The sequence below is a fragment of the Gopherus flavomarginatus genome, chromosome 1 (assembly GCF_025201925.1).
Source record: "Gopherus flavomarginatus isolate rGopFla2 chromosome 1, rGopFla2.mat.asm, whole genome shotgun sequence".
Taxonomy (NCBI): Eukaryota; Metazoa; Chordata; order Testudines; family Testudinidae; genus Gopherus; species Gopherus flavomarginatus.
In genome coordinates this window covers 138859631-138884714 of record NC_066617.1, presented here as the reverse complement: position 1 = coordinate 138884714, position 25084 = coordinate 138859631, and the positions used below count along the sequence as shown (strand labels likewise).

General features: G+C 43.4%; 1 protein-coding gene across 3 annotated transcripts; it reads right to left on the bottom strand.

Moving 5' to 3' along the window:
- Positions 1-1525: 1525 nt before the first annotated feature.
- On the bottom strand, positions 1526-23218 carry LOC127056899 (TRPM8 channel-associated factor 2-like). 3 transcript variants are annotated; one of them, XM_050965239.1, is made up of 8 exons: positions 22512-23218; positions 19688-20655; positions 16769-16863; positions 15177-15390; positions 13151-13390; positions 10670-11007; positions 8595-8717; positions 1526-6742 (listed from the first exon to the last, which is right to left on the bottom strand). In XM_050965239.1, the coding sequence occupies exons 1-8, from the start codon at positions 23135-23137 to the stop codon at positions 6680-6682; spliced, it is 2667 nt and encodes an 888-aa protein (XP_050821196.1). In that variant the 5' UTR covers positions 23138-23218; the 3' UTR covers positions 1526-6679. The 3 variants fall into 3 exon arrangements, with proteins under 3 accessions (XP_050821196.1, XP_050821190.1, XP_050821203.1); XM_050965233.1 differs by having other exon boundaries at positions 1526-8717; XM_050965246.1 differs by lacking the exons at positions 1526-6742; positions 8595-8717 and having other exon boundaries at positions 10649-11007.
- Positions 23219-25084: the final 1866 nt, after the last annotated feature.

Genomic DNA, 25084 nt, shown 5'->3' with positions numbered 1-25084 from the left:
TATTAGTTCACATGCTGGTGACATTCCGTGATGTGGCTGTGTATTTCAGACACGAGGCATAGGCGCATTTGGATGAAAGGCAGCTTTACAGGGATGTCATGAGGGAGAATTATGGGACTGTGATCTCTCTGAGTAAAGATTTATTTTCTCTCATTCCATAGAAGCTGTGTGATCTCCTGGTACCAGGTCTGCTGTGGCTCTTGGTTCTTCTCTCATGTCCTAGGCCTGGTCTGCACACACAGTTTTCACCAGTTAACTAAAAACCTTAAAAATTTTAAATTACTAATTTACTGAGTTAAGCTAAATCAACACTGAAAAAATTTACAGCTGTGTGAAGAGGTTTGCACTGGTTTAACTAAATTGGTTTTAAAATGGATTTTAGATAATCAGGTGTTTTCTGTGTAGACAAACCCCTATACTCCACCTTTCAAACTTTCCACATCCCACCTGTTAACCTCTGTTCACATCCCTCTGTTGTGGAAAATCGACCACATGGTTGATTTTAGATCAGACAGCCTGAGGCACCTTTATTTCATACAAGCATATATGCAGGGAGAGACAGCATAGACCCCACGCAAGAGGCAGGCTGCTCTACATGTTACAAATTTTACCAAGCTTATAAAGGTTAAAACTGCAAAACGTAGCACACTGGTTACACATATTATTTGCCTTATTTGAAATAAAATATTGCAAACAAGCAAGCTATCTAACAGATTTCCATATTAGGTTTTTCCTGTTTTTGTCCTTGGTAGTCAAGTTGGTGGTTTGACTATTGCAACGACCCCTACATTGCGGTTACATTGTGCAAAAGCTATTGCTACAAGTCGGTGCAACAAGTTGGCGCAACGAGTTGGTGCAATGAGGACCCTCCTTTTCTCCTTTCCCTAGTTTCCTTTTAACAATTCTTGCTTCATTCCCTGGTCCCTGGTGCCCCTTCTACAGACAAACAAATTAAGCAGAAGTTAAACTCATATTCTTAGTTAAAGGCTCTGTTCTTAGCTACAGGCCTTGGGTATGGCCAAGGGAAGTGCAAAAAGGGGGAAGGGGAGGCTTTTCCCTATCACCTCTTAGCGCTGCCCTAGGACCAATCAGCATTAAGGGGTCTGACATATGTCCTACCACTAAGCATGTACTGTGAGGCACAGTTGGGCCTTCCAGTGCTAGGTCCTCCTCCCCTGGACCAATCAGCTCTGAGATGATTCTGAAAATCACAGCTCTCTATGTCTCCCAAGACTCTGCCCCCGAGGCACACATCGCATGTGTTTGATTGTTTTTCCAGGGGTGAGCCAGTCCTCATGATCCCTTTTGTAGGCTGCCCATGCTCACCTCTACCAGTCTGTCTCAATCTAGGCCCTGCGTAGTGTTGCCTGATTTAGGGTGTTAATAATATTAATTTGAATAATATGAGTTTTAGGCTCGCCCATCTATTTGATCAGATAATAAAAGTTCTTGTCCCGAATCAGGCTCCATAGAATTTAAAAAGGACCCTTGGGGGTATGACAGGAAGCTCACACTGAGGCAGATATAGCCATAAAGACTTTTTATTAAAATAAATGAAGTAGTAATTAAATGGTAAAATAATGAGAGTTACAAAGTTATAATTGCGTTGCTGCTATTCAAAAGATACATATGGTAATACAGTATTAGATGCTACAAAGCTTTGGTTAATATACTCACACCTTTTCTTGATAACCTGGTGGTTATCAAGGCACAGGACCAACCTCGCCTCTGGTAGTTCAGGTTTCTCAATTCTTGAGTGAGAGATGCAGTGCTTAGAAGAAGCTAACGCTAAGAGCTATCAAAGCTAACTTGGAGTTTACTTAACTAACTTAAACTTAAATCAAAACCTAATAAAGAAATGAAGAAAAAAAGTAGGGAAACCAAACAGCCTAGTCCCCTTGGAAGTTAGAAAGTTAAGAAAACAAGTACAGCCTACTAATGTAGTAGTTGTCATAGATAGAATAGAATACTCTAGAGAGGTGGGTCATCTCTTTTATAGGGCACAAGTGCCAGAAACCCTTCCTCCTATGCCAAAACTTCATTGCTCACCCACAAAAATGTTAAGGTACACTTACTCCATAGATAATATGTTTGTGCGTATTGATGACATGTACATCCATACATGTTATTTTTGTTCTTTAGTCATTTCAGTTCTTTCCTTATCATGTACCTGTTAAGTCTGTGGGTACAAGCTTGGACTCCCCGCACCATGCCATTCTTCCATTATCTATCTATCTAGGTCAGGGGTCAGCAACTTTTCAGAAGCGGTGTGCCGAGTCTTCATTTATTCACTCTAATTGAAGGTTTCGCGCACCAGTAATACATTTTAACGTTTTTGGAAGGTCTCTTTCTATAAGTTTATAATATATAACTAAACTATTGTTGTATGTAAAACAAATAAGGTTTTTAAAATGTTTAAGAAGCTTCATTTAAAATTAAATTAAAATGCAGAGCCCCCCTCCCCCCCGACCAGTGGCCAGGGCCTAGGATCCGGGCAGTGTGAGTGCCCCTGAAAATCAGCTTGCATGCCGCCTTCGGCACGCGTGCCATAGGTTGCCTACCCCTGATCTAGGTAAAAGGTCTTAGACGTATACATGGATGTTGACTTGCTATTTAGGTGAAAGGTCTCAATATGTAGGTCAACTTTTTTATCTCGGTGAAAGGTCCCAGATATAGATATATACTAACTTTGCCTTAGCTTAACATACAGGATATGGCCTGTAGGTCCCTTGCATTACAGCCAAACTTACTTTACTATAAACTTATTACAATAAACCAAATACTTAAATTATAAGAAAAGATATTATATATATATATATATATATGCAAGCAAGCACAATAATCCTATAGGCTACAGTATGCCCAGTTGGGAGTGGGACCTTGTGGGTAGTGGGACCTCCAAGACCCACACGAACCAGAGATGGTTTCTAGGCTGGAAATCTGACCTCTAGTGCTTAGCCTTTGGTTGTTTGTAGCATTACGCCAGGAGGCCTCAAATCCTCAAGGTATGAAAGAGGCAATCTTGTTTCAACAGCACATTTTCAGAAATTGTGGAAACATGGACTGCTTCACCACCCCATGAGAGTTACAGAATTTGTTTAGCTCTGAGTGTGCTCAGGCATTGCAAATAAAGCACTATGCCAGTGACATTTCTGAGGAGGACGTGAAGCCTTCTGGCCCAGCCACTGCTGGAGATTCCAGAACATGACCAGGAGACCTGAGTGATCTTGAGGCTGTCTGATGAGTGTGCTGCCAGCCCATTGCTTGAACCCATAGAAGGGAGGCCTCATATGAGGCTGGGGAATCTCCGTCAAACAATCTGAAAGGCAGAGCCATGTCGCAGGTCAATAGGGTATAAAGTACTGAGGAGGCTGGTAGTGTTGGGGGTAGGAACTGACCAGGGCTTTATATATCTAAAGCAGGAGTTTACCAATGTTTGTTTTCTTAAAATTTCTTAATAGCTGGACAATGGCTAGAGACCCTGGACAGCTTTAGATCAGAGGACACAGATGAAACTGTTCCAAGTTGGTTTTGCTCATCCCTGAGACAAGGTGTTCAAGAGGATGCCGAGAGTGAAGATGAGGATGGCTATTTGGCTTTAAGCAGGGCAACAGGCATAGAGCTATCCAAGGCCAGGTCTACACTTAAGATTCAGGTTGAACTAGCTATGTCACTGTGAAAAAGTCACACCCCTGATCAATGTCGTTAAGCCGACATAGCCCTCGCTGTAGATGCTGCAAGGTTGAGGGAAGAATAAAGTGCTATAGTATTAAAATGCTATTATCCCTGTTGGATAATGAAAGGGTTAGTGAACTGTACAAAATGTGCCTGGAATAAGTGATCACCCTGACCAAAACCACAGTTTGGCATGTTTGAATGGACCTTGGACAAAGCTAAATGACTGTGTCTTCTGATATGAGTGTCTGCTTGGTGACAATGACTCAGCTTAGGGTCCTATATGCCACTAATTTCCTCTCTGAAGACTTTGCCAAGATGTGGCACAGAGGAACCTTTCATAAACAAGAGGTGGCTTTGAGGTGGGTGATGGTGGCTGTTGCTAGAGCCACAAAGGGCAACACGATAAATAAAGAACCCTGACAAAAGCCCCACTACCTCTGTGTCATGTGGTAAAGCCCCCAGAGCAGACCAGGCTGTTCCTTCCCTTTGTGGCTAGAGATGGACCTACACAAACTCTGGACCTCACCAATCTCAAACAACAAACAGTGTGTGTGTGTGGGCGGGGCAGAGATAAGGCTGCAGTGAAGAAGTGGGAGGAGGGAAGTGTCTATGCAGGAATACATTGCCTTACTTGACACTCACACCATGAGAGGAGGATTCTGTTGAAGACTATTGTAAGACACTCTGGAGACAGGGAGGAGTCTTATTTTATTTATGTATATGCACACAAATATTGTTAATTAATTATTACTGGCTTTCCCAAGTTTATTCTGTCCCCTTTCCCCCACTGGTGGCTTGCTCTAGGGCTGGAGATCCTGGGGCTAAGGTTGCCCTAATTTTACAAGCTGAGAGTAATCAGGTAATTCAAATACAAAAGGCAGCAGGTGAATGGCTGAGAGAAGTAGTGGGGACTGCCAGAGGCAGGAGGCCTGGCAGTAAGTTAGGGACTCACAGAAAACAGGAGAGTGTGTGGAGCTGACGAAAGACTTTGTGTTTGTTTTGGGACTTCTGAAATCTGTTTTTGACAAACTCTGTTGCCAGTCTGGTGAAGTGTGAATTAAAGGACTTTTGCGGGTAAGAAGGTGACCAGAGACTGACTGACTTGTTAAAGGGGCCTGGTGAAGCAGAAATAGAGGTGGGTGGTGATCATGGCACTACACCCCAATAAATCTTGTTTGTTTTGTGCAATGAACTCAGGGCTTGCAAGAAGAAAGCAGTGCCTGTCAAGAGCACATAGTGGGGAATTCAGTTTTTCCTAAGTTTCTGGGTGGGGGGTGAAGCTGATATGTAAATTTTTAAGGAGAACCTCATAGTAATTAAACCCAGCTCTTTTAATTGCCACCAACACACGGCAAAAGGGTTAAATAGGAACATACCAACCCACTAGTGAACAAACACTTGCCAGGCAAAAGGTATATGGCAGTCAATTCTTAAACCGAATTTTACTAATCACACACAAACTAAACAGTTGCAGCTAGCAAAGTATCTTGGATTACTATGAGTGTCCATTTTCAACAAGCAGTGCTCCTTAAGGATTGCTTGGGAGGAAAGTGCACTATAGGCGAATCACAAAGCAACCCCTTAGATTTCCTTAACAAAATAGTTAGTTTAGGATTTTCTAGCTGTAAACTATGGATTTACCCGTGATCTTCCCTCACTTTGCAATGCTGACAAATTTCAGACACATGCAAACCAACTACAACTGTCTCTTTCCAACAGTGTTCCTGATTCCTTTGGCACCTGCTGCCTTATATCCTATAGTCCTAGGGAAGGAAGTTGTGTGTAAAACTTCTCAGCTCCTCAGTTCACACATAACAGTGAGTTGGCAGAGGTGTCCCATTCTTAATTGAATAATAACCAGGGGAGCTGCCGGGGGTGGTACCTGTGGAAGGTCAACATCAGAAAAATGTCTCACGGCCCACAATCAGATTACTCTGATGGGCCACATGAAGCCCACCGGTTGTCCACCAGTGTCCTAGAATGTTGTCAGCCGTGCCCTCCTGGGTATGGAAGGGGCGGAGTGTCACCAGTTAGGCAGTGAGATATAAGAACAAAGTGAGAGCACAGCTGCAATACTGTGAACTTTATTTTATTGTGTAATTGTGAAAGTATACTTGTGTTTTAAGACTCAAAGAGTGTAAGTAGCAACTAATAAAGGACATTTATATATGGCACGGATAAATACAGATTTACAGATCCTAGAGTGCAAATTTATCATCTTATATGACAGGGATAAACCATGCGTGGAAATCATGCATCAAAGTCATGAAATGGGCTACAAATGCAATAAAAATAAGGTATTCAAAAGTTTAACAAATGGAGGGGGTGGCACTGAAGATGCTCCTCTCCTGGGACACCATTTAGTGTAGGGCCGGTCCTGTGCTCATGGTAATGTTGAGGTGCTTTGGTAGATGTGTAAGAGGCATCCTAGGACTGACATGGGAGGGAGCAGAGCAGACCAAGACTGAGGGACAGCAGCAGAGCTGTGGTGAGCTCAGGGAATTGAAACAGCAAGGAAGTGGCATATCAGAATTGTGGTGTATTGTTCAACTTGTATTAGAGCCTCAAAGGGAATTTCAAGAATTTCTGAAAGTTAGAATTTGAGGGATTAGCAACATTTTGTTGGAACCCTGGACTGAAGTAGCAAGTACTGCTGATGGACATACAGACGGACAGCAAAGGGAGAGAACTCAGGCCCCTGCCACTGATGGACAGGAACGAACTGCAGTGGGAGAAATGTAGGTGGACTCAGAACTGGAATAATATGGATGCTCCAGGTTAATCTGATGAATGTGCAACTGAGCAAAAAGTGCAGAGGTGAATTTATACGGGATATCAAGAAACCTCTCTTCTTGGGGTGGGATTTGTTAGACTGTTGAACGGTCTCCAAAAGGGAAGAGGTAGAAGCTCCATCAGAAGGGACATTTAGACATCTCATCATGGTATCTATCACAAGAAAGGGTGTGGGAAAACCTCAGCAACTTCTTTTCATCACTTTTCTTCAGAAGGCACATGGGCAGATACCTTCTCTATACAGGCAATCAAGATGAGGCATTGTCAGATACTGAGGTATCAAAAAAAAAGTAAGATTGAAACAAATTGATAAATCACAGTAACTCAGGGTCAGATGAAATTTTCCAAGAGTTCGCTACAGATTATAGTTAGGAGTGACTGAGCCACACCCCAAAATATGAAATGTGTTATGAAAATAGTAGAAGGTAATTTACTAATCTAGCCTGGCAGGTAATCAGTGCTGTGGATATCTTTGGTTTGTTTCCCTGACTCACATGGAGCAATAGGACTACTTGTAGGGTAAGGTATTTATCCACACGTAGCCCTATTTCTCAGAGTAAGATGCTACTCCATGAGAACAAAGTTAGCAGAAGCTGGCCAGGGAAAGGAACAGAAAATTCAGATCACAGAAGACATTTGCTTCACATGGAAAAGGCAACTTACTTCAGAAATACCAACAAGTATGAAATAGATAATTAATGAACTCACACCAAACAGATTTGAATCTAGCCTTAAAGGAAAGACAAGCGATTATGAAAAAAGAATGCGAGTACTTGTGGCACCTTAGAGACTAACAAATTTATTTCAGCATGAGCTTTCGTGAGCTACAGCTCGCTTCTTCAGATGCACATCATGGAACACACAGAAAGGAGATATTTATGCATACAGAGAACATGAAAAGCTGGAAGTATGCATACCAACAGGAAGAGTCTAATCAATTGAGTTGAGCTATCATCAGCATGAGAAAAAAAACTTTTGAAATGATAATTAAGATGACCCATAGAAGGTGTGAGGAGAACTTAACATAGGGAAATAGATTCAATTAGTGTAATGACCCAACCATTCCCAGTCTCTGTTTAGGCCTGAGTTAATTGTATCTAATTTGCATATTAATTCAAGTTCAGCAGTCTCTCTTTGGAGTCTGTTTTTGAAGTTTTTTTGTTGCAAAATTGCCACCTTCAAGTCTGTCACTGAGTGGTTAGAGAGGTTGAAGTGTTTTCTCCCACTGGTTTTTGAATGTTATGATTCCTGATGTCAGATTTGTGTCCATTTATTCTTTTGCATAGAGACTGTTCAGTTTGGCCAATGTACATGGCAGAGGGGCATTACTGGCACATGATGGCATATATCACATTGGTAGATGTGCAGGTGAACGAGACCCTGATGGCGTGGCTGATGTGATGCCAGCTCTGTCCACATATCTATTCAAGTGGCACCATCATAGGATCTAATCTGTCACTTCAACCTCTCTAACCACTCAGTGACAGACTTGAAGGTGGCAATTTTGTAACAAAAAAACTTCAAAAACAGACTCCAAAGAGAGACTGCTGAACTCGAATTAATATGCAAATTAGATACAATTAACTCAGGCCTAAACAGAGACTGGGAATGGTTGGGTCATTACACTAATTGAATCTATTTCCCTATGTTAAGTTCTCCTCACACCTTCTATGGGTCATCTTAATTATCATTTCAAAAGTTTTTTTTCTCCTGCTGATGATAGCTCAACTCAATTGATTAGACTCTTCCTGTTGGTTTGCATACTTCCAGCTTTTCATGTTCTCTGTATGCATAAATATCCCCTGTCTGTGTGTTCCATTCTATGCATCCAAAGAAGTGAGCTGTAGCTCACAAAAGCTCATGCTGAAATAAATTTATTAGTCTCTAAGGTGCCACAAGTACTCCTGTTCTTTTTGCGGATACAGACTAACATGGCTGCTGCTCTGAAACAAGCGATTCTGAGTTCTCTCTAAAAATTACAGCCACCATTCCATGTGAATAAAGCATCACACTTTTTTCATTGGGTTCTTATCCCAGTTGGGCAGAGATGCCAACTTCTTAGCGACTTCCCCCTTAATGGGCCAGCCCCAAGCCACAAAGAAAGGGGCCAGATTCTTCTTCACCTGCCGAGAGAACTTCTCTGCCCACAGGTTCATCTTGGAAGGGCTGTCTGTGGGGATATTAGACATTGTCTGGTATTCAGAGAAGAGTTGGATAAAAGGTTTCCAGCCAAAGGCTTCCTGCAGCTGAAGAGCATGAAAAAAACCAGCATTAAATGTGCATCATTCTCCGCTAAGGTAACACAAGACACTGCACCTGGTCCCATGTTATGAGGATCACTGACAAAACCTACATTTATTGCTAATCACACCTCATGAATATTACATGGTTATCTGTCATGATATCATTTTGGGGTAAGATACTGAAATTGTATTTTAGTGTTCATGTCACAACCCAATGGTGCTAGATGAGAAATCTGCAGCTGTGTTTCTCTCCCACTCAACCACAGATAGCCATGAGAAAAGAAAAAGTATGCTGAACCAGGGCTGCAGAGATGGAACACACAGGCGAGACAACGGGGGCTGGAGGGAAGCAGAGCTGCTCGTCCCTGAAGCTGGTATGTTTTGAAAAAGTTAAAAAGACCACAAAAAGCCAATTTTAACTGGTACAAAAAGCACCAGGAACAGCGGTCCCTAAACGGAACACCCCCAAAGGAACCCAGGACTTAAAACTCTCCTAAAAGCTAAAGCACCTTGGAGATCACAGCTGACCCAAGACGACCTGGGCCAAGGACAAAAACTTCCGTCCACCCCTCCCACTCTTCTTCTTACATTGGCCAGCCTTGGGTAGTGTGGGTGTAAGTATGAAAGTGGGTTAGGCCTTGGGGCACTAATGCTTTCTTCCTTCTTCTGAGTGATGTAGGAACCCCTTCCCCCAGCCCCCAGCACTCTCTGCTGTTATTTTATTAATAAAACTTTCAAACTTAAACACTTGGTGTGTTTCGTCATCTCCTCCCCAAATGATCCTGTGGCCTCAGCCTGATCACCTAGGGCCTCAGGCAGGTTGGTAGCAAAAATTTGTCACAATCAGAGTTAGGTGTGAGGATGGGGAAGGGCAATTTTACAGTGTATTTCTACTCTGCAAAGAGACTGTTTAAAAAAACAGTACTGGTATGGGATTCCAGGCTTATTTTTTCCCAATAGTTTCACTATCCAATATGCTCAGTTTACAATTAAAAAAATGCTTTGTCTTTCTACCAGCCCCTCCCCCTCTCCTCCCCACACACCTGAGCTAGGATCTTTCCTTTTCATGTATCATCACTAATAAGAAAGAGTCCACAGATCCAGTTAGGCAGGGCCAGTGCAACCCATTAGGCGACCTAGGCGGTCGCCTAGGGTGCTACAATTTGGGGGATAGGGACTGCGGTGGTATTTCGGGGGTGGGTCCTTCCGCCACCTCTGTGGGGGGGCGGCATTTCGGGGCGGGACCTTCCACCGCCTAGGGCGGCAGAAAAGCTGGCGGCGCTCCTGCAGTTAGGCCATCATTAAGAGCTGTGAAACATCATTGTGTTACCTACTAGAACATATACACCTCTGATGATGCATAATTCACCTTCCTCTCACTGAGACATTGCTGATTATGTTGCACTAACAGGAGTAAGAACTTAGTTTTTAGGGCCAATTTTTTCAAAGTATTTAGTCCCCTAACCATGCTAATAGGTGCCTTTTGAAAATCCCACCAGGTGCTTATCTGCATTTTTAGGCACTTAAATACCCTTAAAAATCTATCCCTTAGTCACTAAAGTGAGGGACTCTAATTCTGCCTGCACACAGAAAGTGTGTCTTAGAGTTTGAAGGTGTCTTTTTTATATAATTACTTTTCAGAAACAATTTAACCTGCATTATTAAATGTGCTATCTGATGTGAATGTGCCACCACTGCCCTTTACTAGACATACTGGAATAGGTCTGTAATTCCAAGTCAGTATGTTGTGATGAGGCCGGTAGAATAAATAAGCCATGCAGTGAATGGTGAGTCTTATTTAGCCCGAATGGGAGGGGCCTGAATTTTAAGGGAGAAGTTTCTGAGTACTCTCCCCCTGCCACCTGTTTCTATGTTTGTGGAACATGCAAACCAGCCAGCATCTTTTATAGAATCGTTTGCAGTCAGACACTTTCTTATGAATCTCTCTGTGTTACCTGCAGGTAGGCCTCCAGTGCGGTCCAAACATCCAAGTCCTTTAGCTGGGCTCCTTTGCCAAGGTAATCGCTGATTCTCTTCTTGCGATGCTGCAGCTGTAGCTCTTCGTTAGCTTTGTCCCTGGAGATTCCCAGCACCTTCTCATGCACATAGACAGACCAGAGGTTGCAGGTGGCCTCAGTAGTGTGAGGGGGGAATTCCCAGCCTGCCCGCTGCTGGTTGTGTCCCAGCTCATGGATGGGCCCCCAAAGGCCATTCGCTTGCATGTATTCCATGTTCACCAACTCCTTTACTGAATCCAAATTACACATGATTGGGTAGCCAGAGTGCATCCAGCCTGGAGGGGGGAGACGGGGCCAACAGTCAAGGTGAGATCTCAGCTCAAGAAAGTTGTTTTTCTGTTTTTTAGAAGTTGGCAAGTAATTCCCAAAGAACAATAAATCGGACCAATTAAACCCTTTGTGGTGGTCTGGAATTATCCTCTGGATAGTTCTTCAAATTAATTCTTTATCAATGTTAATGGATGAATACTGAAAACAAGTCAGTGTGTGTATTTGATAATCAAAATTTGATCCATGTTGTGATTGGTCAGATAAATCATCTTGTTGTAAATGCTGTACCTGTTTGGGGATGTATGTGCAGGTCCTTCCACTGAGAATACTCCCATGTTAATATGAAAATTTCAGTTTCTGCACAGATTCATGCACACCTCTCTGAAATTCACTTTCCGTGACCTTTTGTGACAGTGAAACTCAAATACTGATGGAAATCAAAGCCAAGAGAGGCACAAACACCACCATGGAGGATGCATTAAAGCAATAGAGCTGATATTCATGAACATTTTTGTAGTGGTGTCCCCAGCTCTAATGTTTTTATTGTATTTTAGAATGTTTTAATATCGTGTTCATTATATGGCTCTTTAGAAATAAATGGTCTGAGTGTCAGAGATGCTGATCCCCTTGGGTTGCAGGGGAGTGGGGGTGGAGAAAAGGGGGAGGGGCAGTATGATTTAGTATTGATATTTAATTTCTTTGTTACAGTCAATTTCAGCATGAAGAAGGGTGCTGGATTGACAACTGTAGTTGGATAACAAAACACTCAGTAAATCCACAAAAGAGAGAGACACTGGGCAGTGGCAGAACAAGCTTCTAAATTACACACCATCTCCTCTCAATTGATCGCAATTTTTTGGAGCATATTGGATATTGAAACTATTGGGAAAAAATAACCCTGGAGTCCCATACCATTACTGTTTTTTTTAAAACGGTCTCTTTTCAGAGTAGAAATGCACTGTAAAATCGCCCCTCTCTGTCCTCACACCTAATATCAATTTTTTGGAGGGACCACCCCTTGTGGTGCGAAGTTAGTTCAGTCTTCATGATCCAGTCTATCCTTGGTATCTGATTCTCAACACAGGGCACAAATCATTCTAATCATGATGGTTGTTTGTTGGTGTGGGCATTAATCTGCTGAGGACTGGACTGACATCCACCAAGTAATTTCAGACAGACCACTGAGTCATCCTCAGATAGCACTCAGCCTTGTAAAATGCTGCATGCTCTGGCCCCAGTCCAGTAAAGCATTTAACAATCAGCAGAAACGTAGCCCCATTGATGCAATTGTACAGCTGGACAAGAATGTATAAGTAGCGTGATGAAATTGACCAAGAGACATTTATAGTGGTGAGCTCTACTAATGTAGAATATGGAATAGTCTTCTCCAAAGGAAGTTGCATGGTTGGAGTCATTTAAATCTAGGAATGAACAAGGACTAGAAAGTATATTGTAGGAGGGGATTGAATTACATTTGCTAAACTACAAATCTGCTGAAGTTTGGTTCACTATCACCTAAGAAAGCCAGTCACATTATTTGCTATCTGTTTGGAATTTTAAATATTTGATAGATACCAAAAGCAAACAAATGGCATTTCTACGGAGGATTTGCCAAGGATCAAGATGGCTATTCAGGCTTCAGAATTGACCAAGCAGCTCACTAGTGGATTGAGTAAATGTGCTGAACATTGTATAAGTCTTTATCCAGATCAGTTTCTAACTGAACTAAAATCCTTCTATTAATAGCATATATTTTTCCCTCTCAGTATTTTGACCAGCTCTAGCTGTCTAGAATAATTTTGCACTGGTAAGGAGAGCTGCTGTACTGTGAGTTGGGTATGACCAATTCCTTTCCCCCCGCTTCTAGAGTAACTTGAGGCAGGTGCTGACAACTCGAATAAGGGTGTGCTTGAGAGAGAAGCTTCACTGTAAATAGAGTTACACTGTTAGAGGGCCCCACTGTATTCACCACATTTTGAGTCTTGGTGAAAAGGTCAACAGAGGTTAGTGACTTTCCAAGGTGTCATAGTGAAAGTCAGTGGAAGAACCAGCATTGCAATTAAAGAGTTCCTGGCTCCCAGCCTCCAATTCAATCCTTTACCCCAGGGTGTCACTCTTTCGCCTTTTATGACAATACACCATACTCACCAGCTGAGATCTGAACGTCTGCTACAATCCTTTCTGGCCGAGGAAACGTGGCTGGTGTGGCTGCCAGCTCAGCTACAGCTGCCATAATCCGCTCCCAGAGGGTCAGCAAAGGCTCTGGATCGTCTATGGGACGGATGCTGTCAGCAGGCACCGTTAAGATGATATTCTGGGTAGCTAGTTCTGCCCATGGAGCTGGATAGTGACGGACGCAGGTCAGCCACTGGCTCTTAGATGTCTTCCCTGCATCAATATGGGAGAGAGAGATGAAGTGCACAAATCCCGTGATGATTTGGTTCCATGTCAGTTGGGTATAGTTGATTTTACTTGGGGCCCTTGGAAGCCTTAAAGATGAGCAGAAGCTACTTAAGTAACCTCATGATTTGATTTGATTTATTTTCCTTGATTCTCCTTCCCTCCTTTTTTTGGTTGCATTCTCTCAAAGACTGATCCAAAGTCCGTTATAGTAAATGGAAACAGGCCCATTGCATTCATTAGTTCGTGGACTGAGACTCTGTTACACCTTTTCTCAAATTAGATTATAAGCTGTTTGAGGCAAAAATGATCTGCTATTCTGCATTTGTACAATGCCAAGCACAATACGGCCTCGATCCTGATTGGGACCTTTAAGAGCTGCTATTGAACAAATCATTATATTTGACTTTTCCCTTTTCTAAATAGAATAATAGACTATTAGGGTTGGAAGGGACCTCAAGAGATCATCTAGTCCAACCTCCTGCTCAAAGCAGGACCAATTTCCAAATCCCTAAATGGCCCCCTCAAATATTGAACTCACAACCCTGGGTTATACTTAACAGCCAGAAATGATAAAATAAGTGTGTTCTTCTATTTAACATGAAAACTAGGGGCTGAGGATCAATTCAGTCAACTAATTGCAAAGAAAAGTCATTTGTTCTCACCAAGGCTGTATGAATAAGAAACACTACTGATTTTCTTTAAAGAGAATTTTACTATCAGGTTAAAGCACATTTGAACACAAGGAAAATCACTTTGAATACATGGGAACAATATGTTCAAAATACTATTGATTCAAGAATCATTAGTAATATTAATTTTTGAGCCAAATTCAGACTGTCTCCCCCATCCCAATCCACTGACTTCAGTGGACTCGTGTGGACGTACAGTAATTCTAAATTTGGCCCTGTATATCCATATGAAAACTTAAAACAGCCTGAGATTTTGTTGGATTCATCTAGCTCAGTGGCTCTCAAACTGTGGGTCAAGAGTCAAGACCTCAAAGTGGGTCGCAACCAGTTTTAATGAGGTTGCCAGGGCTGACATTAGACTTGCTGTGGTCCGGGGCCGACGCTCGAGCCCCACCACCTGGGGTCGAAACCCAAGGGCTTCAGCCCTGGGCAGCAGGGCTCAGGTTACAGGCCCCACACCCAGGGTTTAAGTCCTTGGACTTTTGCTTTGGCCCACTCACTTGGGGTGGTGGGTTTGGGCGGACTCAGACTTTGGTCCCCCCTCCAGAGGTCGCGTAGTAATTTTTGTTGTCAGAAGGGAGTCGCGGTGTATTGAAGTTTGACAACCCCTAAAAAGCATGAGGCTACAATCTCCTTTCCCTGCCAATGTTGGTTCCATCTTCTGCCTTTATCCTCTTCCCTCATAGCATTTTAAGGTGCTATCAAATAACTCTTGTTCTTGCTCTAATGTCTGGTGAGAAACATGAAGGTATCAAGTTGGCAGAGATACACTAATCTCTCTGACAGAGGAGAACAAGGTTTAGTGAATACACAACGAATACACAATACATACTAAAGAAGAACTTGCTCAGAAGTGGCACTAGACTTTAAACAAGAAACATGATAAAGGCAGTTGGTGGCTGCAGTGAAAGAGGTGAAAGAGAGAGGAGCAATTACACCTTACAAGAACTGACTGAAAACTGATCAAGCCCAAATCATGGATAATTAGAGAGGCATGTCTCTGTGTGTCTCTTCACAATCAGCAGCAGCAGCTGCAAAACTGGCTAAGAAGAGATGTGCAGGCCATTTACCAGCACACTTACCAAACCTGAAGAAAGGAGCCTGCACAGCTCCTTTTACAGTAATCGACACTCTCCCCAGCTGGCTTCCCTTTGGCACTATGATGTAAATGAGGCCCCCCCAGAGAGAGGAGACTGACATCTTCTGATCTTTGATGTCACATCTGCGTATCACCACAGGGGGGCGTTTCAGCTCCTCTGCTCTGCTGAGGTCATCTGATTGACACCCAATCTGCACCTGGAAATGAAAAGGTGGCTTGGTTAAGGGAACAACTGAGCAATGAACTTTACAGACCATTGTTTAAACACTTATCCAAGTGGAACAACTTCAGCAGGAGAGACTGCAGGTGCCCAACACCAGACTGCCCTGAGAGGTGCTAGTCCCTGTTGAAATCTTTTTGCCTTATCAGGCAGAGAGGGGAATTGAACCTGGATAACCAACATCCTGGTTGAGTGCTCTAATCACTGGGCTAAAATTTTGGGCCATGCAAGCAAGATAGGGGGGCCAGTGCCAATCTCCCCCTGCTTTGTGGATCATGCTGGGGCTTATGTTGGAGACAGGCATCTGGACACTTGGAGGGAGGTGGTAGTTTGCATGCTCAAAGGCAGACATTCAGGCACCCAGGGAAACTGAACCCTGAAAATGTAGGCATGAAATGAGTTTTGTTGTATGCAGCATGAGGTGGCTGCCAAGCAGGCGTTTTATGGATTGCAGTGGTGCCTAAAGCTGGGGGAGCCAGAGGAGAGCAAGTGCGTGTGAGGAGCTGGGAGCAAGAGGCACAAGGAGCTGAGAGTGAGAGGGTGTGCTGCTGGAGGACTACGGAGTACAAGCATTATCAGACACCAGGAGGAAGGTCCTGTGGTGAGGATGAAGTAGGTGTTTGGAGGAGGCCATGGGGAAGTAGCCCAGGGAGTTGTAGCTGTCATGCAGCTGTTACAGGAGGCACTATAGACAGCTGCAATCCGCAGAGCCCTGGGCTGGAACCTGGAGTAGAGGGCGGGCCTGGGTCCCCCCAAACCTCCCAACTCCTGATCAGACACAGGAGGAGTTGACCCAGGCTGTGGGGAAGATCACTGAGGTGAGCAAGTCTGCCAATAAGTGCAGGACCCACCAAGGTAGAGGAGGAACTTTGTCACACCATGTATTGATGACATAGCTACTTGAGAGCTCCAAGCTTGGGAGCACACTGTGCCAGGAACTATGACCCACATCCTGAAAGGTATTTAGGCACTCGAATTCTACTGATTTCACTGGGAGTTAGGGGCCTAAACTGCTTTTGGAGATCTGGGCGTAAATAAAGATAGAAGATAATTTGGGTCCTAAACCAAAGAGCTTAATATTTATGGGACAATTCATTAGAACTTAGTAAACAAGTCTCTTGTCAGGAAGACATGATGCACAAGAAGACAGAAAATCTAGCTCCCTCTCTACTGCCTGTGTTTGCTCTGCATGGTAAATGCTCCTACAAAGCAAGAAGCCATTATTTTTCCACAGAGCTGAATATCCTCCAGGAGCAGAGCTGTACAATAAGGTGTTATTTTTTATGTAATCACATTTCCAAGTAGAACTACAGTTCAAGAAAAGTAACAGGCATCAGAAAGGATGATTAGTTCACCTGCAGGCCAACTCCAGTAACAGTGCTAGGAAATATAAAGGTCACTGTGTTCCCACGTGGAAGGTAAAGTCCTGTGCTCCTCCATGCTGCATCACCTGGCATAAAACACAGAGGACAGGTGTAAACACAGAGCTACTCTTAAACACCTCCGTCTGTTTTCCAGTATGAAAGGATCAAGACAATGGCATGGCCAGTCTGCATGAGGAAAGGTCTCCTCTCACTGAATGTCATCGGGGGGTGAAGAGTATTCCATGTGAGATGGAGTAGTGGAGCAGGGGAGGGCTAATACTTCCTGCTGCATTCTCCTAGGAAATTAACTTCTTGTTTATAACATTACCATTATGCAGACATTGTAACAACTTGATTTGTATGATATTCTGCTGCTGCTGTCAGAGCTGCAAGCAAAAGGCCAAATGACAATCCTTCAGTCTGGTTTCTTTAAACAACATCATTCAGGATCCTCAGTCCTGGGTTCCTGCTCCTTAGCACAAACCAAATGTACTCCCTTGGGCAAAAATCTAAGGTCTCGAGCATAGGGAGATACAACAGGAGCGAAGACCTTACTGGTCTTCGCACACTAACTGCACATTAGATTAGATTATGTGGACATACCACTGCCATAACACTCCATGCTTTTCTCTGAATTGAACAGCAGGTGAAGCTCAGCAAGGGATACCAATCAAAATATGAAACCTTACACTGTTGCCTCAGCAATGTAAAAACAAGGAGCTGTAACAAATATATAGATACCCCACAAGGAAGAAAACCAACTTAGAGGGGGATGGATGAAAAGCCTGTTAAATAATGTTTTCAAAGAAACAGAATTACTGTGATTTCCAGATTTCCAGTGATTCTCACTCCTGGAGATTAGGAGGTGTGAGGGACAGGCCAAAAGAAGAGAGAGCATTTTTAACAGTGTTATGGAAAGTTGGTGGTGGTTGTTACAGGTGGTTGTTAAAAATGTTACAGGGCAGATTAAGAGAACAGACCATTACCAGGGAGACTTTGTAGTCTGAACAGTAACATTGAACGGGGTGTGTGGGTGTGGGTGTGGGTGTGGGTGTGAGAGAGAGAGAGAGAGAAACCCAAATTTGATGAGGAAAAAAGCCTTGACCTACATAAAATAAGAGACATCCACATTCCTAAAACAAATGAACAACTTCTCTGGAGGCAGTAGAACTGGGCCTCACCCATATTTTGGAAATAAGTTCTGGAATGCAGAGCATCCAAGATGGGTTTCTAAACACAAACAAACAATAAGGCTGTAGGAGCATGTGGAGGGAGGACCATATTTCTCCCTTGCTGAGAAAGTCAGGGAAGAGAACTGCATAATTGCTAGTTGTGGCAGCTTTCCCTGTGACTAAATTCACATTGATATAGCCTTCTAGTGCCATGCCAGGGAGGAGAAGCCAGAAGATGTACTTTGATACCCATTTAGACGTAGTCTTCTTAGCAAATAGCACTGTCCAGTGACTTGGTATCAAATGAAATAAAAAGTTGGGTGGACTTTCTAAGGGTTTTAGTCTGCTCTATGTAGCATCCCAAGGACATTTTTATATCAAGTATCTGAAAAAGCATTTCTCCCACAATGGCATGCAGGCATGGGACGAATGTGGGCAGGCCAATAGCTCAATAAGGTGACCTTCAAATACCACCTTGGAGAGAAATATAGGACTGTGGGGAAAAAGTAGTTCATCCTGGATAAATTCAAGATAATATAGCTTGACTAAAACATTTATTGAAAAACAGATTTCAAAAACAGTAGTTCCGATCATAATAGACAATAATTAAATGTGTGCTTGCAATGTTATGCCTCAGCAAAATGGCAAATGTGAATGTTGGGGCTACATGTGCAGAGGTTTAATTACATTGTAAAATATGAGGTAAGGGTCTCTCTCTCTGCTTTTCTGGTGACTGCACCAGAAATACTGGATTCAGTATTGGGCATCTCTGTTCCATTAAGATATCAATAACACAGAGGAATGTAGAGAAAAAACAACATGAATGATTAAGGCAGTGCTTAATTTGTGCCAGGGTTTGCCAAGGCTGAGCCTGGACACCTTTGGGCTTGCTGCATCGGTTATGAATGTAAAAATATTGATTGAGCACCAGCACCTAATTACTTGAGCCCCATAACCTTTCACTGCAAACGGAACACTGGATTAAGGGGCTGGAGTGATTTGGTGATGAAGATTAGGAAGTAAAAGGGTAAAGTGAAATCATGTCTCGGTGGCAAAACTCATTGATTTGAGTTGGGCCAGGATTTTACCTATCGAGTGTAGCCAAATGATGATGAAATATGGAGGTAGAAGAGGCTTTCTTTGAAATAGAGCTGATCAAAACCCAGGCTAAAATAGGGGAAACTTTTGCAGATTTTCATCAAACTGGTCAGAAGATGAAGGAGACACACCAGCCAATTGTTGTTCTTGGCTTTTGTCGAAAAAAATTGTTGACAAAAAGTTCCTGAAAAGTTCTGATTTGAAAGCTGTAAACTCTGAAGACAGCAATTGTTTAGCATGTACCAAAAGGGTGTAATTAGCAGTAATTGGATGAGGCTGATGAAAGTAAATTAAGGCTAAATGTTTAGAAATGTTTCCTGATTGTGAGGTGTATTAGATCATGGAATGAATTTTTTAGAGAAATTGCAGAAGTCCCATCACTCAAATAATTTAAAACTGGACTAGATAAAAATGGAGAATTGACTTTAGGGGGAAAGCCTAGACTAGTTCCAAAAGCAGAAATTAAATGTAACCTCAGAGGAGCCTTTCCATCTCTTGCATTTCTGCACACAATGTGACAGATGTAATCTATGTGATCAGGGCAATGAAGAGTTATACACTGTTATACCCCATGTTCTACAGGCCATTCCATGTTGAAACGAGGGAGGGGAGATTAGTGAGGAAGGACAGATTCTCTCACCTGAGTTTGTGCAGTTGATTTCCACAGTGGTGCTAGGGACTGTGGGGAGTTCACAGAGTGCTAGCCTCTCACAGTCGGACATGGTTTGGCATAATGCTGTAGCCACGTGAAGCAGCACGACCTCCTTGGAGTTCCCCTTGACTGGGTGTTCCTTGCTCACCGGTGGGATCCCATTGCTCTGCAGCATCTCATATAGGATGTGGTACAATGAGGCGTAGACGTGGCCATTTTTGACTGGGATCTGAAGGACTTTGGCACAATCCCAACTCAGTTTTTGAAGCCAGCCTGTCACTGGGGGCTGGAGTTCCTCCTTCTTGTCTAAATGCTGCTGGAACTGAGCGAGTGCCCTGCGGAAGTGATAATGTCCCCGCTGCTCTTCGGGTCTTAATGCTGGGTATTTGCCTGTCTCACTGGTTTCCCCCAGAATGCTGATCCCGAACCCATTGAGGATTTTGTTGCCAGGATATTCAGCCAGAACGTTTTGGCCCTTATTCTGAGAAGCCCACCACCAAGCCTGACCTCCAATCAGCAGGCCTCCTCCTTCTGCCACAAACTCATGGATTTTCTTGGCCTCATTGTCACTGTAGGACTGGCAGCAGTAGATGCTGAGATTGTCGGTAAGCTCTGAGATCTCGCACACCACCTGCCTTTGAATCAGTAGGTCATGAAGGTTCTTCAGATTGGGATTGATGCCAGTTCTTCCTCTCTTCTCAGCACCCAGCCAGTGAATGGCATTGAGGATGAAGTCTGTGAGTTTCGGGGTGCTAAGATGGACCTCATGTGCAGCCACCACTACACGGCCCCGGCCATAGTGAGCTGCTGCAAGAAAGCATTGATAGGCGCTGTCCAAGCCAAGGGGGAAGGCCAGTGTGCCATGGACCAGCAGGTGAGAAGGCACACCATCTGTCACTATGTCTAGCTCTGACACACCTCTTAGGAGAAGGTTTAAGTCTTTGCTGAAATCTAGCCTGCAAAACAGGAGATGTTCTTGTCAGGCCATATGCCAGCACTGTCACAGCCTCAAAAGGTGGAAGAGGAAGATTGTGTCGTGTCTCTACTCTGTCCTACAGCATATCCAAATGTTCTGAAATCACTTCTACAAAGAGCTAATTTATACAATCAGAACTCAGAGAATTTCATTTGCTCAGCAGTAAAGGGCTCTTATTTTAGAAAAGTTTGTAACAGGTTTTTGTCATGATCATCCACAGTGTATACATAAACAGACATTTGTGGAGCACAACTACTTAAAGGTTAATTATTGTTATTGGTTCTATACTAAATCAATATTTCAGACCACAAATAGTTAGCAGGATCCCTGCTTACTGAAGTACACACAAAACAAGTTAAAGGATTCACTTATTTGCTTTGTCTCATGCTTAGAACTTCATGAGTCATCTGAACTCATTCAGAGCATCACAGTCCCCAGAAGTCAAATGTTTCCCCAAACGTCTTTAGCAGGATTCTGGTTTTATTTCTTTCCTGTTAATTCCTTTTTCCTCCCCCTGGGATAAGGACCCGCATACCCCCTTAGGTGCTAGAAAATAAAACCCTTTCCAACATTGCAGTATTTAAGAATATATTCTTCTCCTGAGGGTGTTCAGCACCAAAAAATTAAAAATTGTGCTGATTTTTTTTGTCAAATAAATGTGGAAGTTCCAACATGGCATTGGGGAGCATAGGCCACAGGCTGCATGGAGGTGGGAGATTACTATGCAGCTCCCCCCTGCCAGCACACGGACTCAGCGATGAGGTTGCCCCCAACCCTGATACAGCGCAAGGACAGGGTCTGCCCCAGAAACACCCCGGGGCCCTGCCTCTCCGTGCCAGGTGCAGCAGGTGTGGGTAGCAGTCTCAGCAAGGTAGGATCCAAGTGTGGAGGGGCTTAGTGTGGGGGGATTGAGGGATGGGTTGAGACGGTTCTGTGTGGGGCAATCTGGGTGCGGGAGGCTCAATTGGGGATCAAAGTGCAGGGGGATCTGGATGCACAGGGGCTTGTGGTGGAGGTTGGTGGTGCAATGATAATGGGACTCTGTGGGGGAATCCAGCTGAAGGAGGTTGGGGTTCAGCAGGTGGGTCTGGATGTGTAGTGCATAGAGATTGGCAGGGAGGACTTGGTGTGGATGTCTCAGCTGTGAGGGTGTATCTAGATGCTGAAGGAAGTGGAGCTCAGTGGGGTGCGGATCCAAGTGCAGCTAGTTGGGGCTTGGTAGGGTGAGGATACAGGTGCTGTTAGCCAGATGCAGGGGGAGTGGGGCTCATCAGGGTGGGTTCTGGGTGCAGGCAGGGTGAGGCTCGGTGGGAGGATCTCGGTATGAGGGGCTCTGGATGCACTGGGATTGGGTCGATGGGAGAGCAGCTTCTTGTACAGGGATCCTTCCCCCTGCAGCTGAGGAGCAATGGGTTCAGAAAGCACAGGAGTGGGGAGAGAGTTTGCAGAGCTTCCTACAGCCAGAGGAGAAATCTGGAGTTGGATCTGACACAATCCCGGATGCCATGCAAGGGAAGAGGAAGTCCCGTCCTTCCCAGACCAGCCAGGACTAGCAGCTGAGTCTGGCATAGGGTAGGATCCCTCAGCCCCAGTTATTTACCTCTCTGCTGGCTGCCCTGGGCACCTGAAACATACTGCTGGGGAGAGTCTCTTGACCTCTATTGTGACTTCCCTTTCCTTCCCTGTCAGAAAGTCATTTTTCTGCAGGAAAGCAAAGAAATCTGCAAGAGACATAAATTCTGCGCTTGCTCAGTGGCATAGAATTCCCCCAGGAGTAATTTTCTTACAGCTTTAACTACAAGTTTTAATACATAGGAAAAGATTTCAGATACTCACGAAGTGATCAAGGGAATTGCAGGCACTTTGTCTGAGACACTGAAGATCCCAGTCTCGCCATATATATCCATGAAATAAACGCCAGCCACGCTGGTTACATGGTTCCCAGGGAAATCGAACAGCACTCTCTCTGTGTTGTGTCCAGAGGCCCAGTGCCAAGCCTGACCTCCAATGAGCAGACCCCCTCCTCTCTTCACAAACTGGATCAGCTCCCTCCCCTGTGTAGCATCATAGGCATCCATACAGTAAACCCCAAACGAGGCAATGAGCTCCGTACTTGGCTGCACTTGGGTGCCGGAACTACTGAGAATGCTCAGCAGGGAGCTCAAGCTCTTCTGGACACCAACCACTGCTCCTGGGGAGGCACTGAGCCAGCCCACAGCATTGTGTAGGAACCGAGCCATCTTGGGACTCCCCAGGTAGCTCTCATGAGAGATGACCACCATCCGGCCTTTCCCATACTGTGAGGCAGCGATCAGGACCTGCCCCCGGGGGTTCACCAGCACTGGGAAGGCAGTCTCGCCAGTGAGCAGCAGCTCACAAGGAACACGGTCACCTGTAAGATCCCAGTCCTGGACATCGTCCACCAGCAAATCATAGGCAGCTGAAGGATCCATGTTCAGCATTGTCTTGTCTACAGGAAAGACAAATTATAGTTTTTCTTAATAGTTTTTCACTCCTGGGAAATTCTACATGGAAGGAAGCTTGTCCTGTGGGATTGGAAGCTGAATGAAGGAAATAAAACAAAACCACGTGAACATTTTCAATCTTTGTAGTTGTTTGAATTCTGAAGGGCCAGAGACTCTTAACTGAAGCCTGAGATATCTAGGGACTGATTTCTACCTGCCCTGAAAGACACTTTGAATTGACAGGTCACTATAACTCTGTCACTCTTAGGATGTAGATGGTAACTCATTTGTGTATAAGTAGAATATACCTCAATAGTATTCATCACCATGTATTTTTTGGACAGGTTTCCATGCCCCCTATAGGGCTTATGTCCTGACCTCCATTCCCGTTTCCACTGGTGTCGAGGTTTGGCATAGTTGGCCATTTTGAAAAAAAAATTGATTTGTTTTTATGTTTGAATAGGGGAAATGTTGTGTGCTTTTGCTTTGATACATTTGATTGATTGTTTAGAGAAAAAGGTTGAAAGAATAGAGTGAGAGAACTTAAAGAAAAATAGAGATTTTTTGTTTTTAAAGGGTTAGTTTGAAAGAATAGCAGCAAGTTAATAAAATAAAGAAATATTTTTGGTTAGGTTTACTAAGAAGAGGTGTTTTTAAAGGCCTAGTTTGGTATGTTATTAAAGAATAAAAAATTTTGAGAAATTTAAAAGGTGTATTAAATATAAGGGTAGGTTAAGAAAAGAGCATTTAAAAACATTAAATAATAATAAAAAATATAAAGAGAGGTCAAAAAAAGGGAATTTTATGAAGTGGAGACTGTTTGATAAGCACACAGTAAAAATATAAAGGGAAGTTAATAGAAAAGCATTTAGAATATTAAATACAAGGATAGGTTAAGAAAAGAGTGTTTAAAAAGAGTTAAATAAAAAAGAAGCATATAAAGATAGATTAAAAGAGAGACCAGGGCAAGAAAAAGGAAAAGAAAGCCCCTTTGCAAAGGGCAAAGATAGACAGCACGTGGCTGAATCAAAGAGAGAGACAGATCTTACCTTTTCCACTGTTCCAGGGGAAAGAGGGAGCTCCCACGGCTCACAACCTCTCAGGCTAGTTATCTTCGCCTTTGGATCGGACCAATCAGAGGCTGTTCTACAGCTGCATCATAACTGCCTTATTCTTATCTGAAGAAACAGACTCCAAGCATCTTTCCTGCCATGTAGCACTTTTACATAGGTCGTGTAATAAAGGTTAAAACCGTAAGCCCTTAGTAACAAACAGTTTTAAAAAGTGTTTCTCCTATGTTTTAGACTAGTATTGGTCATTTTTTAGGAAGGACAAATTGAAGCTGCAGCAAAGGCACTGTTAGCAAAAACAGTCTCTGTGAGTCAGTGGATCAGAGAAAAAAAGAAGGCTGCTTCTTGTCCCACTTTTTAACAAAAGCAAGTAAAAGTTATGTAAAGGAATAAAGCTCTGTTTTAAAAACACCTGAAAAGACAAGCCTCTATGAAGACATAACCCTTCATTTATAGGTGTGTTTTAATAAAAAATGAGCATGCAGAAACACCCCAGGGCTAAAACCACAGGCAACCAGTTTATTAAAGTAATTTATAGTAACAAAAAAAAGTTTTCCCCTATGCTTTTGCTAACATTGGTGATTTTTAGTGAAAACAATTTGAAGCAGCCTTTCTAAGATAGTGGATTAGAAAAGAAGACCACTTTGAAAGACAAACCTATCTGAAGAAACATCCCTCCATTTAACACTTTTACATGGGTGTTTCAATAAAAAGTGAGCATGCAGAAGCACCCTAGGGTTAAACCCACAGACCCTTACTAACAAAAAGTTTTTAAAAGCTTTTCCCTATGCTTTTAGTGAGGACAATTTGAAGCTGCAGCAAAAACAGCATCTGTGAGCCAGTGGATCAGAGATAAGAAGACTGCTTCTTCCCC

Bases quoted from the DNA above. Each gene is read 5' to 3' on its own strand.
- LOC127056899 (XM_050965233.1), bottom strand. From the start codon at position 23,137: ATGCTGAACATGGATCCTTCAGCTGCCTATGATTTGCTGGTGGACGAT. The intron at 20,656-22,511 runs GTGAGTATCTGA...CCTGTTTTGCAG, and splicing joins GCAATTCCCTTGATCACTTC to GCTAGATTTCAGCAAAGACT. The intron at 15,391-16,768 runs GTGAACTAATCA...TTTCATTTCCAG, and splicing joins TTACTGGAGTTGGCCTGCAG to GTGCAGATTGGGTGTCAATC.